Below are 15,157 nucleotides of genomic sequence, written 5' to 3' on the forward strand. Positions count from 1 at the left end.
CATATATACAAGCAACTACAGGGGGTTACAGATGTGTTTTGTGAGTCAGGATCAGGTGGAGGAACACTAACCTGTGCACCTTTGGAAGTGAAGGTGCCAAGGGCGTAGATTGATTTACCAGAGCAGCAGTGATCCACTAGCTGTTCCAGCCATGGGGTATTGTTTTGATTTGTTGGGGTTTTTTGTGTGGTCCATCCTGGCAAGTGAGCCTGTATGGACAATGGTTGCTTCCTTTGGGATGGACTGGGCATTTTTTTGTTCTTTTTCTTTTTTGTTTGTCTGTCCATTTCTTGAATATATGCTTGCTTCCTCGTTACAAATCCTATTGATTTTATTCAGTCTGGTCTCTGTTTTTCATGGGCTACAGTAAAACTAATTAGGTGTGGAACTCATTAATGGTGTCTGATCACTTAGTGTGCTTTTGATTGGTTGCAGTGAAATGGTTGTTGGTCTGTTGTTGAGATGTGGGAGTGACTGACTGTGAAATAAAGATTTGTTTTCCTTAATTTTCATTGAAAAAAGTTTTTTGTTATTGCTAGTAACCTGCTGTGGGTTTAACATGAGGTTGTATATACCCAATTTTAAGACCTGCTAAGGACCAGATTCTTTTTTATGACCTGATATGTACGTTCTTTTTCCCCATTTGTGTCTGAGTATTAAAACAACCCATTATGCCAAAATCAACATGTCACTGGATAGGTGTAGTCTAAGTGCAGTCAGATCATGGACAAATATGTGCAGGAAAGTCTAGGTAACACGATATCATGATGTCCAAATTTTATCAGAGATCAGATTTGTCAACTTTATGGTGCTACAAAATATTTGGGAGAACTCAGAAGCTAAAAGGACAAAAGTACTTAGTAATTATATAAATCAGGGGCTAATGTACAACAGTGTGGTAGATAATCCCAGCACCTTGATTAATGTCTGTACAAAATGCTATGACAGTCCATCTAATAGATTGTAGGATTCTTCACTCGACATTTAAAAATCTGACCTGCTGGTGGCGCAACAGAAAGGATGCCTGAGGATTACCTGTAGTCCTTAGAGGAACTATTCTCATAGGATAGGAACTGGGCGATTTCAGCCTGGATCGAAGCAGTAGATATGCTGATGGTATATCCATTAAATACATAAGCACATTTAATGTTTCAAAAAAAGGCAGTTTTATTGCAGTTTTAAACGTTTCCCAACTCTCAAAAACGCCGCATTAAAAAGCAATTTACACATTGTGTGTGTGACTGACACAGGTGAGTATGTCATGGACGTAACTGTAACAGAAAAGGAAAGCTCACAGAAAGAAAAAAAATGGCATACGCATGTTGCACATTCACTATTTCTCTCCTGCTCAAACTATTCTATCAAGCTAGGTTTGTAGAAAAAGACAAGGACAACACTCATTCTGCATAGTCACAATAAACTCTGCGTTTGTATGCAACAGATTTCTGTTTTATTTTTTTAAATGTTCACACTGTGGCATCTCCACAATCCTCTGTAGCCTGTGTGTCTAACCTAGCATATGATTGAATAAGGTCTAAACTGTCATTGATTTTAATATCATAAAGTAGCTTCTGTTATTTATTTTTTTAAATAATCTTCATCATAAACCATCTGACTCGCCACATTAAAAGCGTCTGTTCTAAAATCTTTTCATGCTCCTGTAACAGTATATAATAGGGCTGTTTCTCCATAAGGTTATAGCAGCTCGCCCATCTTGTGAGTGTTATTCAACAGGCAGAGTAAGATAGGCTGACAGATCGATAAGACACAGACAAAAGGACAGCGATACACAGAACGACCCTACAGCGAGCTTCGATGAAGGTGACCGGTTCAGATGGGTGACTGCAGGTGAAGGAGGGTCAGACCTAAACCAGCTGCTTTACAGTGCAGGAGGCTTAATGATGTCACGACAATGAAAGGCAATGACGCTGTAGGAGGCCATGAGGCAGTGCGGCAGCTTGCTCCTGTATCTTTGCTGCACAGGCCCAGAGAGCGCGCAGGCTGCTCTTCCACAACAGGTGTAAGCTGAGAGAGATTGCTGGGTTTTAAAAGTAAAGGGACTCAAGTCTGTCAAGCATCTGTCCGCCCGCCGAGAACAGTCGTTTTATTTTCACGCCGGAGCGTCTTAATGTTTCTTGGCAGTGTTTCTTTGGTGCCCCCTAGCTGGGAGAGAGGGCAGGACTGTTCTCTGTGCTGATGTTGACCAGACACTCGCTGGACTTCAGGCTAGTCAGAGATTTGCAGCTTGGGAAGGACGCCAAGGACCCACACAGGCCCATCATGGAGGGGGTGTAGTCCTTTTCTGGGAGGGTGGGACAAACATAGAACGGGAGGGTCAGTTTAACTGTACACACATGTTTAATCTCTTGTGTGTCTGAGCTGTCACCTGTGCACCAGGCCCTCCCATTCTGTTTCTCATGAGTCCTCTGAGAGTCAGAATCCAGGCTGACCTCCACTGACAGCAGCTCTGTGCTTGGAAAACTCCTCCTGAAAGAGAGAATAAGGCAAATGTTTATATATGGCTAGGTTCAAATTTTGAATTAAAAAATTTAAATGTTTTCTATACAGGTTTACATGGACATAACTACGCCATCTGATTTTTGCTTGTGATTTACACAAACTGCAAAGTGCTGTCTGATCTTTGAAGGAACAATATTATACACCCACCAGCCACTTCATTAGGTGCACTGCTAATCAACACAATTATTTTATAAACCAGTCAAATGGCAGCAAGTGAGTGCAATTAAGCATGTACACATGATCAAAACAATGTGCTGAAGTTCAAAATGAGAACGAGAATGAGGAAGAAAGGTGATTTAAATGACTTTGAACGTCTCCAAAGGTTGATTCTGTTCATCTGGACGTAGCGTTTTCAGTGGGAGAAACGTTTCGTCACTCATCCAAGTGACTTCTTCAGTCTCAGCTGACTGCAGGTTTCCCCAATCTTATAAACAGTACATTTGCATAATGACTGAAACCAGCCCACTAAGGGAACAATGGGCTGTGAGGTCAAACTTTGAACGTGGCACATCTGATGCCAGAGTATTTCATAAACTGCTGATCTGCTGGGTTTTTCCCACACAACTGATGATATATACCACAATATAGTGCATTTTCTGTAAATTTAGTGAATAGTTTATATAATCTGTCCATCAAAAGTACTATTTATTTTTCACATTTAAATCAAATAATTAAAAATGAAATAAATATGGGCCGTACGCAGTGTTATCCAATAGCAATACTAACTAGATGACCTCACAGTCACGCAAGAGCTTCCCTGAGGCCACCGGGTATCACTCCTGTTCCTGTATGGAAACCAGCCTGTCTGCAAACATCTACTGCAGAGTGTCCAGTCTCGGAGGAAGTGCACCATTAAGCGCATACAGGAATGTTGTTCTCATCTGTAGAGTTTAAGGAGAATGGTCTGAAAAAGAGAACAACGTGTCTAACCTTGAAGCAGATGGACTTTTCGATTCCATGCTGTGAAGAACTGAAGCAGTTCTGAAGACAAAAGGGAGTCCCAGCCAGTACTAGCAAGGTGTAACTTAAAAATGCGACTGGCTGGTGTATATTATTGTTATTACAGAGTTTGTGCATATTGTCAAATTGCAACAACGAGACAAAATAACCATGCTGCCTGTAGCAAACCTGCGAAACAGCTTCATGTCCTCTTGGCTGTCGAACGGCTCAAGCGTTGGCCACTGGTTGACGAGTGGGATTGAGAGGTTTTTCGCCAAGTGGTTGGAGTCACACGGAATCAAGCTTGTCCTGAGACATGTGAGGGTAAAACATAAGTCCCAACAACAGAACCACTGAAAAGCAAACACAGTCCACGGTACTCTGCAGTGAAGAGTGCTCATCAGTTAAGCTGGCATTGTGTTAAAGCTATTTGCTTAAACATGCTAGCCATCTGTGTGTTTCACTCACAGTTGCTCCTGAAGCTCCAAGACAATGGCCTCCAGTTCCCTTTTCTCCTGTTGGCTCTGGGTCTGCAGCTCCTCCAGCCGGGCCTTTAGCCTCTTGTTCTCCATCTCTGTGTTCTTCAGCTGCGACTCACGCAGACGCACAAGCTCCTCCAGGTAACCCTGACAACACACATTCAGACTGAGCGAAAATTTAAAAAACACATTCACCCTCGGATACTCATAATAGACATCAACCATCTGTGAACGGTCATAGTAATGTAGAAATGATTCTGCAGTATAATCTTTGTTATTAACTGACAGATTAATAGAGCCATAAAACGATGAACGTATTTATCGGCATTTATTAACCTTACATTTAGATCAAACAACAGCAATAGAAACACATCATGTTTGTCCGCCCACCTTTTGTGCATTGACAATCTTGAACCTCTGCTCCATCTTGCGACACTTTGTGCTCCAGCTCTCCTCGTCGGTGACCAGGGGAATGTAAGGATGTTCAGGGACGCTGTCGTCACTCGCACTGCTGTCAACACTCTGCCGATCATCGTCATCGCTCAGGTAATCATAGCTGTGACACAAGCAGCCAGTATCAGTATCTTATTGACTTTGAATGGGCTGTGCAGTGGGGTTTCTGTAACTTTCAAAGCGTCTCTGAAATACATGAAGGTTGGTGTACCTTTGTGTAAATTTCAAGTATGGAGTATAGTCAATCACTGCAGGAGATTTCCCATCCAGGGCCTCCCCTTTTAAACAGAAGCTGAGGGAGACAAACCAATCAGAAATGAGAAACTTTATATATGCATAAGGATTTTAAAAGTATCAGTCTGATACCTAAAAGTCAGGACGCCCCACCTAAAGTCTATAGCTCCAAGACCTATTAGCATCCCTGTTAGCACTGTAGCTTCTTCTCTTAACATGATGGCTCCCTCTGCATAGAACCTCCTAAAGCACAAAGACAAGTGCAGTTAGGTGGGAACATGTTTGTGTGAGGATCAAGTGATTTTTATTATATAGAGAGGTGCTAACTTGGTTGTCCTGCTGTCCCTCAGAGCAGTGGCGATGTATTCAGATAGCCTCTTCTCCATCAGAGCTACTCTCATCCAGGCTCGGCCCTGAAAGGAACGCCAAAGCTAAAAAAATTAGTTTGGAGAGTCACAAAAATGACTTCTAAATTAGTCCCAATAAAACTACATATTCTTATTTATTTGTAATTTTTTTGTCATCGTATGCTGGTCTTGCCTTGGCTCGTGAGGTGCTGATGTTTTCCATGCTCTCAATGCTGCTAATGCAGCTGTTGGGGACTTTAGTACACGCCAGGCGGATGTAGTCCCAGTAACTCCTCTGACCATCGAACCAGCTACTAGAGCCTGACACAACAAGCATGTGAAGTGTGTTAGTTTTAGTAAGCACTGAAAAACACGTTGTTACACTACACATATATTACTGCGAATAAGAAAAAAACATGGTTCTGCTTGCCGAAGCTGCTAAACAGGACAGAAAAGTTTCAGTAAACACTGTAAGAGCCTTGATTCAACAGGATGTTAAGCACCAGTATGTTATCTCCTCAGTTTAGTACCTTTGAAACGGTGGCAGAGGATGTGTTCAAGGATGGCGGCGAAATTGACAAACTCTTCTGATGAATCATCGATGGGCTCGGCTGTGTATTTCTCCAGCAGGGTCTTAACTGAAAACCTGTGTGTGGTGGAGAGGAGCGAGGAGAGCACTTATTCGAGCACTTATTCGAGCACTTATTCGAGCACTTATTCGAGCATAGAGGGAAAAGATTAGTCAGGAAAAACGCTGATGGGTTACCGCTGTCTTTGTTTTAGTTTACAGTAGGCAGAACATGTCGTACATCAAACTATTGCTAAACATTTGTGAATCACACTTGATAAACCACACAAGTCTGTTTAAGGATGCAGTCACGAAAGAACACAATGTTCTGCCACTGTTATACATTTAGTTAGCTCTTACGTTTAACCCTAAAAAACAGACTGAACATTTTTAATGAGTACAATTAGAATGACTATTCATTTTCTTACATGATTACTAATATCATAAAAACACAAATTACAGGGATATGCACAGATTTAAAGAATGTACATGAGCAGATTATGTATAGTATTGCGCTCTACATTTATTTTTCTGTGTTCAAAAATTTGTGATGGCTGTTCCAGATGACACGGGATGGATCCTTGGATCAGTGTAGAGAAAACAGGAGATGATAAGACTGTGGAATCACTCTATCTTCTGCCAAATTTCTTGCTTAATTTGGCAGAATATAGAGTAAATAGTAAGCACTGAAAAATCACACAATTCTCCCCAGACTACAGAGCTCTGTGCCGTTTTTATAGGAAGCTGAACTCTTGTCTCTGTATGATAACAATTTAATATGTAAGAAAGTTACTTTCTATATTTGAAGAAAAAGGGTTAAATATATATGTTGTTATGTGAATTTTTGGGTCCGGTGTCATAAATGTGATGTACTTGTGTGATCAGTGAATGGTAAAATGGGAACAATGGGAACATTTTAAGACTCTGATCTCGGTGTCAGGCTGACCTTACTGAACAAAATACTCCACGTTGTCCTATTCTGTCAACACGTAATCTTTCAGATATACCACAAGTTAATGTACAAGTTAGGTTTTGTACACAAGGGTCTAAATGTATTCTGTGACCATGGCAGATAAGAGAGATAACTTGTCTCCATAAATATCCTAGGTTTCCTTGTTCAAAACTTATGCTGTAATCTGTACTGTACGATTAACAAAGGTCAATTAAACTCATAAAAGCAACCTAAAACTATCCGGGTGGTGTTAGCTCATTAGGGCAGGGCATAAAGTAATTATGTATGATACAGTTTAATAATAGTTTATTTTTACGGCACTTATCAAAACTAGAGTTACAGAGTACTTCCCAGAAACACAGAATAACAGAACAAACCAGGAGGAGATTATACAAAACAATGAACATATCAGCAGACACTGTACTGGTCCATAGTGGTGAAAAGAGAGCTGAGCGTAAAAAAGAAGCTCTCGATTCACTGGTCGACCTATGTCCCCACCCTCACCTGGTCATGACCTCTGGGTAGTGACCGAAAGAATGAGGTCACAGATAAAAGTTGTGGAAAAGAGCTTTCACTGAAGGGTGGTCGCCCTCTTCCTTAGAGATAGGGTGAGAAGTTTAGCCATCTGGGACGGGTAAAGCTGCTACTCCTCCACGTCAAAAGGAGCCAGTGTAGGTGTAGGCATCTGACAAGGATGCTTCCTGGGTGCCTCCAAGGTGAGGTGTTCTGGGCATGTCCCACCAGGAGGAGACCCTGGGGTAGAGCCAGGATATGCTAGAGAGATTACATCTCTTGGCTGGCCTGGGAACGCCTTGGTGTTCTTCTGGACAAGCTAGAGGAGGTGGCCGGGAAGAGGGAGGTCCAGGCTTCTCTGCTTAGTTTGCTGCCCCTGCGACCCGGCCCCGGATAAGTGGAAGAAAATGGATAGATTGATGGATGGAATTTACATATCAATTAAAACACAAGACTTAAATGTAACATCAAAATAAAATAAGGTGGATCTTAAAAGAAGACACTGATGAGGTGAGCTGAATTTTCTCAGGCAGGTCATTCCACAATCGAGGAGCCCCAACAACAAACATTCAAACGCTCAATTGACTTGTGTCTTTACATGTGAGGTGGGAACTGTTAATGGGTTTCAGACCAAGGATCTCAGCTGAGCACTGGTTGGTAGAAGAACTGCAGTTTGAGTGTATATTTTGGTGCTGAGCAAGGAAGGACTTTAAATATAATAAGATCTTAAAATCAATTCCTAGAGAAATGCACAGCCAGTGTAGAGTCATCAACATTGGGGTAAGATGTGTTCAGTTTTCAAGGTTCTGGTAACAATCTGGCAGCTGATTTTGCACAGTCTGAAGTCTATTTCATGCTTTCTGATTGATATCTGTTAAAAGACCATTACAGCAGTCTAACAAAGAGGAAATAAAAGCACAAAAAGCAAAATAGTCAGAGTGTCACTAAAACTCAATATTGATCGAATTCCCACAATGTTCCTTAGGTTATAGTATCAGGACTGCGTCATCAATCAATCAACCATTACTAATCTGATTTCCCATAATTATAATTAGGGTTAGAGCACAGAGTTCAACTATTTGAAATTGTACAAGCGTATCTCTATCCCATTTGAGTGTGGATGTAATTATGTGATCTCTGACAATGTACCTTCCATTTCCTGCAGAGTCTCGTTTCTACACTTCAGTCTGATGTCATCCTTTTACTGTGAGGAATATGTTCATCGAGCACTTTCAGGAAACTCCAACAACTTCCTTTGTACTAGATAATTTCAGCTGATGACATAAGTCTCCCGTAATACATCCCTGACTTCCAGGATCTTCCTGTGAAAACCCTTTAACTTTTGTGTGTGTTGAAGATTTGAACAAATAAAATCCGTTCAGAGAGACATAACTCAATAATGATAATAATCATAACTCAATTGGCAAGATTTTATCCATAATTTCATAAATATCCTACTTTTAAATTTTGGCTGTAAATCTTGATAACTGTGGTGATGTATAGGGAAAACTTTTAGCTGAGTCACTGGTCACTTATCCACGTCATCTAGTCTCCATGGCATGCAACTACTTTAATCCACTTTACCCTATTATCCTGTTTTAATTTTGATTCTTGTACATTGAGCTTGTTTCTTATTTCATTACACTGTAAAAACAAAGACTTTGGAGAAAATAGAGGGTTATTAAAACTCAAGGGAACAAGATATTACAGATATTAGCTAGCTGCTTTTTGTTGCTAATGCTAATTAGCATTAACAATATTAACATCAACTAGCATTAGCATAACAGTAGCTGTGTCCCAACTCCTAGGCCACAGCCTTCGAAGAACCCGGCCATCATGGTCTATGTGGGCCGGGTCCTTCAAAGTCTGAGAAGGCTGGAAGTGCGAGGCTGTGAAATGGGACGGTCTGGCCTTCAGATTTGCGTCACCAGCTGTCTTGGTGGAGTTGAATAAACTCAGCTGTCTGCTCCTTGCTCCCTCAAATATAACAGGACATTAGAGTAAATTCTCGACCATCTCACGTTTCTGTTTAATCAGTTTTCTGTTTGACGTTTATTCAGCTGCATGAAAAGTATAACTTTAATCTCAGCCAAACCCATTTACTAAGGAACAAATAAAACACTGAAAAAAGCCAAACAATAGTATTTTTACATTATCTAAGTGTCTTATATGTTTAACCCGAGTAGCGAAAGACCACGCGGGGTCTGAAAATGTGGCGGGAGTTCAGTGTTCTCGACGGCTCTAGTGGGTAACAAACATCTGTGAAAACATCAGAGCCCTTTTGAAAATATGTTATGTCTTGATAAACCGAGCAGATATTTGAAGTTTACACAGCTAATGTTTTGTAGCTGTAACGTTTACAGTTCAACGTTTCAATAATGTGGTGTAGCCTTCTAAACCTAATAACTGGTTGTTCCACACTTGGTAGCAAAAACTGCAAACTGTCACGGCTAGCGGGGAAAGCCGTGTTAACTGGAGACTCGGGGAGATAACACAAGAACACGCGGGGAGATACACAGACGATCCAGCAACGCACACGAGAAAACACAGGGCTTAAATACACACAGGGCAATTAGGGAATGGGAGACAGGAGGGAGACACGGCTGTGATTAATTGGACATAACAAGACAAGGGGAAGCAAAACTAGAAACACTGACAAGAGACATGGACCTTCACAAAAGGTCAAAACAGGAAACACACCGATAAATCTCTAAACAGGCAAACTTAACAGACTAGGAGACAGAACATAGGAACTTGAAACGTGGAACAGGAGAGCACAGAGGACACACAACACTAGGGATAATCACAAACAACCCAAAATAAACAAAACCACAGAATATTAATAAATTTAAACATAAACAAGGAGTCCACAGACTCTGGACCATGACACAAACAGCATAAGTTTGTGATATCGGGAAATGAGTATTTCACATCGCTGTGGACGGATTTCCAGCATCAAAGGTCTGTTTAAGGTCATGCCAAAGCATCTCAAATTTAAGTCTGGATTATTTTAGGCCACCCCAAAAACCTCCTTTTTTTCTTCTTGTTTTGTTTTGTTTTGTTTTTGAGTCATTCAGACATTCTCTTTCAGAATTTTCTGGTAGAGAGCAGAATTCATGGTTCCATCAATTACAGCAAGTCGTCCAAGTCCTGAAGCAGCAAAGCAGCCCCAGACCATCACGCTACCACCATCTTGCTTGGCTCTTGTTACTCTTTTCATGAAAGGCTATTTTAGTTTCACAGCAGATGTAACAGGACCCAAACCTTTCAAAAAGTTAAACTTTTATCTCACAGAATGTTTCCACAAAAGTCTTGGGGATCATCAAGATGTTTTGTGAGACGAGCTTTAGTTTTGGTCAGCAGCGGTTTTCTCCTTGAACTCTCCCATGGATGCCATGTTTGCCCTGTCGCTCTTTTATTGTTGCATCATTAACTCTGACCTAAACTGGAGCAAGTGAGACCTGAAGTTCTTTAGCTGTTGTTCTGGGTTCTTTTGTGACCTGACATTGACTTTGTTTCTGATCTGTTCATGAGTTTCTTTAGATTGTGGCAAGATGTTTTGCTTTTTGAGGTCTTTTGGCCTGCTTCCATTTGTCCGACAGGTTTATGTTTATGTTTATATTTAGGTTATGTCATGCAGTAATCAGACCTTGCAATGGTGAGTGAAACTGAACTCAGCTTTCCAAAAAATGTGGATAATCACAGTAAATGCATGATTTAACCAGGTTCACAATTACACTTTCACATAGGGCTAAGCTATGTCCTGAAAATTTACAGCATTTTTTTCCCTTAATAAAAGGAAATCATCATTCAGAATTTCACTTTGTATTTTTTAAGTTATCTTTGTCTAATATTAAAATTTGTTCAATGATCTGAAACATCTAACTGTGGCAAATGTGCAAGAAAAAGAAATCAGGAAGTAGTGAAATATTTTTCCCAGCACTGTGCATTTGTGGGTGTATATTTTCAGCAATATACACCCACAAATGATATAAAAGCTCACAGGCAAAGAATTTTCAGTTTATTTTAAGCACCCTTATTTCTTCAGCAGTGACCATTAAATGTTTTCCTGGACACTAAATAATTCAGCAGGAATATTTTCTACAAGAACACCTGTCAAATGCTATTTGTCCAGTTACGGTAAGATATGCAGTGAGCCGTGAGAAGGAAATTAACCATCTCCTGTAAACAGAGAGAAAATATTATGGCTACATACTGGTCATGTTTTGCAGAGTCACCATCTTTATGTTTTACTGGCCACGTTCACATCTATAAACAATGCTTATCTTATCACAAGCCACTGAGGCAAGTGATTTCACTCCCCATTGTTCCAAAGGCAACAATGCCTCATTCAGCTGCATCAACTGGATAATAAATGGCTGACTATCCTCAAAGCGAGCACAATCCCTGCATTTCCTGTGTATTACAAACAGCAGGGCGGGGACCTGACCTAGATCCACCTGTCATTGGCTCACAGAGGTCCTGCTTACTTTTTTTTTTTAGCCTTTTTTTATTGACTTTAATGCTCTCAATTTACATATAAGAAGCTACAATATGCAGTGGAGCTGAAGTGAGCTAACACTCCTATGTCCACCTTGGCAACTGACCCCTTTTAGATTATATAAAATATTTTATGCATTGGGAAAATCCACATTTAAGTCACAGCAGCTTTAAATGTGCTGTGGGCTGTGGATGTCTATCTACGTTGAAGCTGATGCATGACTGAGCTGAATGATAGCACAACTACTGCTGGATGGAGTGGAAGCATGCCTGCTGACTTACAAGCTAAATGCTCTGTCCCTTTACATAACCATAATCGTTAGAGATCATTATGTGCCTGCACCGTCAGGTCAGTGATTGTGTGTTTAAGCCTACTGAAGAACAAATCTCTATCCAAAATCACAAAATCCAAGCAGGACTTTATGTAAAGATCTTATACTGCCATCCTGCCTTAAGTCCCTAGGGTGCCAGCTAGTCCTTGCTCCAGGAAGGGTGTCGTCATAGCGACCACACCATCAGCACTCGGATAAAAATTGCACTGACAAAGATAAAAGTCACACAGAGAGGCCACTGTCTGTGTGATCTCTGATCGTATTTAAATATATATGTGTGATACAAGGTCGCAGGTCACAGAGGCACACGATCAGTACACAGGCTGGAGAAGCTAACCTAAATGTGCACGTGAACATAAGGACATTTATTATCTATGGCAAGGATGGAAATATCTCCACCAATTTGCTGCCGTAAAACAGACCAGCTACAAACCACATGACCACTTAGATGCACTTAATGCAGCATTGAGGGCATTAAAAATGTCCATTACCATATACAACATAAGGCGTGTTGGATAATGCACTCACCTGCAGACCGTGAGGAGGTTTTTCCTCTCCACCGCGAGGTTCCGAGTCGATGCTTTTTTCGAGACATCTCCCATGGCCATCGCTGCCTGCTCCATCCAGGAGGAGGCAGCCCTGGAAGCAAACGACCCCTCCCTGTGGGCCACCGGCCCTCCTCATTCACTTGTGGATGCCGGAGAGGATGCTGGCGGCCCGCGTCAAAGCCGCTGACAGACAGCGGCGGCACTTTGTAAGACGACGGAGGAAACTGCTCGACACATTAGACACACCAGAGCGCGCTGGGCGTGGGCTTTGTTTTTATGTTTACTTCTGTGTCCAGCTCACGGGACTGAATTGTGTCTGCTCGAGCCCCCTCTTTCTGTCTCCGCCCACTTTTCTGACTTCATCATGCCGTCATTGGATCGTTTCGTGTCGTGCGGACCGAATTACGTCACCGGCTCCAGCGACACGCAGAGTTTCTTTGAGAGCTTAATATAATATATAAAGACTAACCACCACTAACCAGGGATTATTTATTTATTTGTTTGGTTTTGTGCTTACAAATTTATATTTTACAAAAAAACCCTCAAATAGATATGATATATTTAATATTTATATTTGCAACATATGTATTGTTCAAAATCCTCATCATTTTATCTCTTTAAGATAGCAAATGCTCTATCTCAATTTTGGAAATTTCATTTGCTATAGTGATTGAAATCCACATTTTTATTATTATTAATATTATTATAATTATTTGTTAAGACTGTGTATGGAAAGTAATACAATCATTAAATTTATCAAATTTTATTTTGAACATATAACACATTTTATACACGTTGAAGGTTTATTTTGTTTTTTCTGTATGTTTAATTTATGCATCAACAATAAATGATAATTTTCTATATTATTATAAATACATATAGAATAAGAGATGTGCTAGGACCTTTTATATATTGCATTATTTAAAGATTGTTTTGGATGTATTTGAGACTGAAATTTCTTTCTTTTCTCGTTTAATAACTGTTCCTGGTAAAAGCTTTGTAGCACAATAAACCTGATATCATCACCACCACTGCGGTCACCGTGCTGGCTCACTTCCTCCTCTCGTAATTTCCAATCAACATCCTCCCGTCATTTCCCTGCTCTTGCTATTAGAGGAAAGTGCTCATGTTTTCAGCTGATTTAGTGTCAGCACAGCAGTGGTGCAGACACGTTGGCCCCAAACCTTTTCTGCTTGAATGAAATGACAGCTGGTAGCAACCACAGGTTGGTTGGGGGTTGGGAGGTTTTGGTCCTGGACTAAGACACAGATCTGTGTCTGCTCCACATGTCTGACAACACAAAATGTGTGTAAAGTTCATTTAAAGTTCATTAGTTATGAATAAAATCACAAGCATAACCTAAATGAATGATCCAGCATGTATATAATGATTCTAAAAATGCCGTTCTACATCATGAGAAAATTTTCTCTTACTGTGAATATATTTTTGATTATACAACTTGTGCAGAATAAATCTATGTGACTTTATAACTTTTACTGAAGTAAAAAGTTTAAATCCATAAAATTGTATGGCTGAGGAATAAAAATCTTGGACATGCCACTGACTGGGATTATATATATTTATGACACAATAGAGCTTTATAATGTTGGAAATAATGTACTTGAAGGCTATGGCAGACTATGTTTCACTGTAAACAATAAGCACATTTCTTATGTCTTAAATAAGTCGGATGTTCTTTTCATGCTATCCACTCCCCCGACCTTTGTGGTTATAGAGTTTGGATGGTATTAAAGTAAACAATGAACACACACAAATCCTTGTAAGATAACACCTCAGTGTCCCAAAATCACCTTTTCAGCAGAGACTTTATTCTAGTATCCTCCATAATCGCTTTATTATCATATCAGATATTTCAACCACAGCTTGTCTTTTGTCTTCTCTCCCTCCCCTCACCCCCAATTGCTCGTGGCAGATAGCTTCCTCTCCCTCAGCATTTTTGTGCTGGAAGTTTCTTCCTGTTAAAAGGGAGCTTTTCCTTCCCTCTGTTGCCAAATGCTTGGTGAAACGGAGTTATCTCATTGTAGGGGGTCTTAACCCTACAATGTAAAGCATCTTGAGGCAACATTTATGATTTGGCATTATGTCAACGAACTAGACCATGTTTCAATTATTTATTTCTTGAATTCAATTAAATATTTCTTGTTTTTCTCTGTGTTTAGTCATTTTTTTCTTTATGCAGGTATTCCTTAGCTTCCAGCTGTGTTTCACTGCCACTGCCAGATAATTAAAATCCATAAGTCACTTCCATTACTGCTGTACAGTTTATTTAAAATACTCCCCAAAACATTTCTTAAAATAAAAGTGTTAAATTCACACATCATAAACACAGAACACGATTCTCTTTTAATGGGCATCTAAAATATGTACAGGTATGTTTTTCTGTCTGTTTCTCTGCGAATGCCAGTGGATTGTGGCCTAGAGGTTTGTCACTCCCGCTCCAGGTCTCCAAACGGCTCAGGTGCCTCTGTCTCTGAGTCAAAGCTTGAGGGGAGTGTGTGAAATTCTGGACAGTGTTGTGAAGGCGATCAGGGCAGAGGTTACACGAAAGAAGGAGTTGGAGTTTTGCCTGCATGGGGCGAGAGGTTCACGCATCAGCCTTCAGGGTTCTGTCAGACTGATAAATAGGTCTGCAAACCTGGACAGCAACAAACATGAAAATAAGTCCAGACACGCTGTCTAGGTGCCTTTAAATCGAATCTCATTGTGACATTTGGATTGTAAAAAGCGTTCACACCCTCATTAATGTGTGGC

At 40.5% G+C, this 15,157-nt stretch overlaps 1 protein-coding gene across 2 annotated transcripts; it reads right to left on the reverse strand.

Annotated features, from left to right (window-relative positions):
• Nucleotides 1-1,142: 1,142 nt before the first annotated feature.
• Nucleotides 1,143-12,740, reverse strand: rundc3ab (RUN domain containing 3Ab). Of its 2 annotated transcripts, XM_085170331.1 has the most exons (11): nucleotides 12,366-12,739; nucleotides 5,503-5,618; nucleotides 5,166-5,293; nucleotides 4,953-5,038; nucleotides 4,779-4,868; nucleotides 4,603-4,683; nucleotides 4,329-4,494; nucleotides 3,928-4,085; nucleotides 3,649-3,768; nucleotides 2,387-2,487; nucleotides 1,143-2,302 (listed from the first exon to the last, which is right to left on the reverse strand). In XM_085170331.1, the coding sequence occupies exons 1-11, from the start codon at nucleotides 12,458-12,460 to the stop codon at nucleotides 2,160-2,162; spliced, it is 1,284 nt and encodes a 427-aa protein (XP_085026457.1). In that variant the 5' UTR covers nucleotides 12,461-12,739; the 3' UTR covers nucleotides 1,143-2,159. The 2 variants fall into 2 exon arrangements, with proteins under 2 accessions (XP_085026457.1, XP_085026456.1); XM_085170330.1 differs by having other exon boundaries at nucleotides 1,143-2,487; nucleotides 12,366-12,740.
• Between the last annotated feature and the right edge of the window lie 2,417 nt (nucleotides 12,741-15,157).

The sequence above is a fragment of the Neolamprologus multifasciatus genome, chromosome 8, assembly GCF_963576455.1.
Source record: "Neolamprologus multifasciatus chromosome 8, fNeoMul1.2, whole genome shotgun sequence".
NCBI classification, from domain to species: Eukaryota; Metazoa; Chordata; class Actinopteri; order Cichliformes; family Cichlidae; genus Neolamprologus; species Neolamprologus multifasciatus.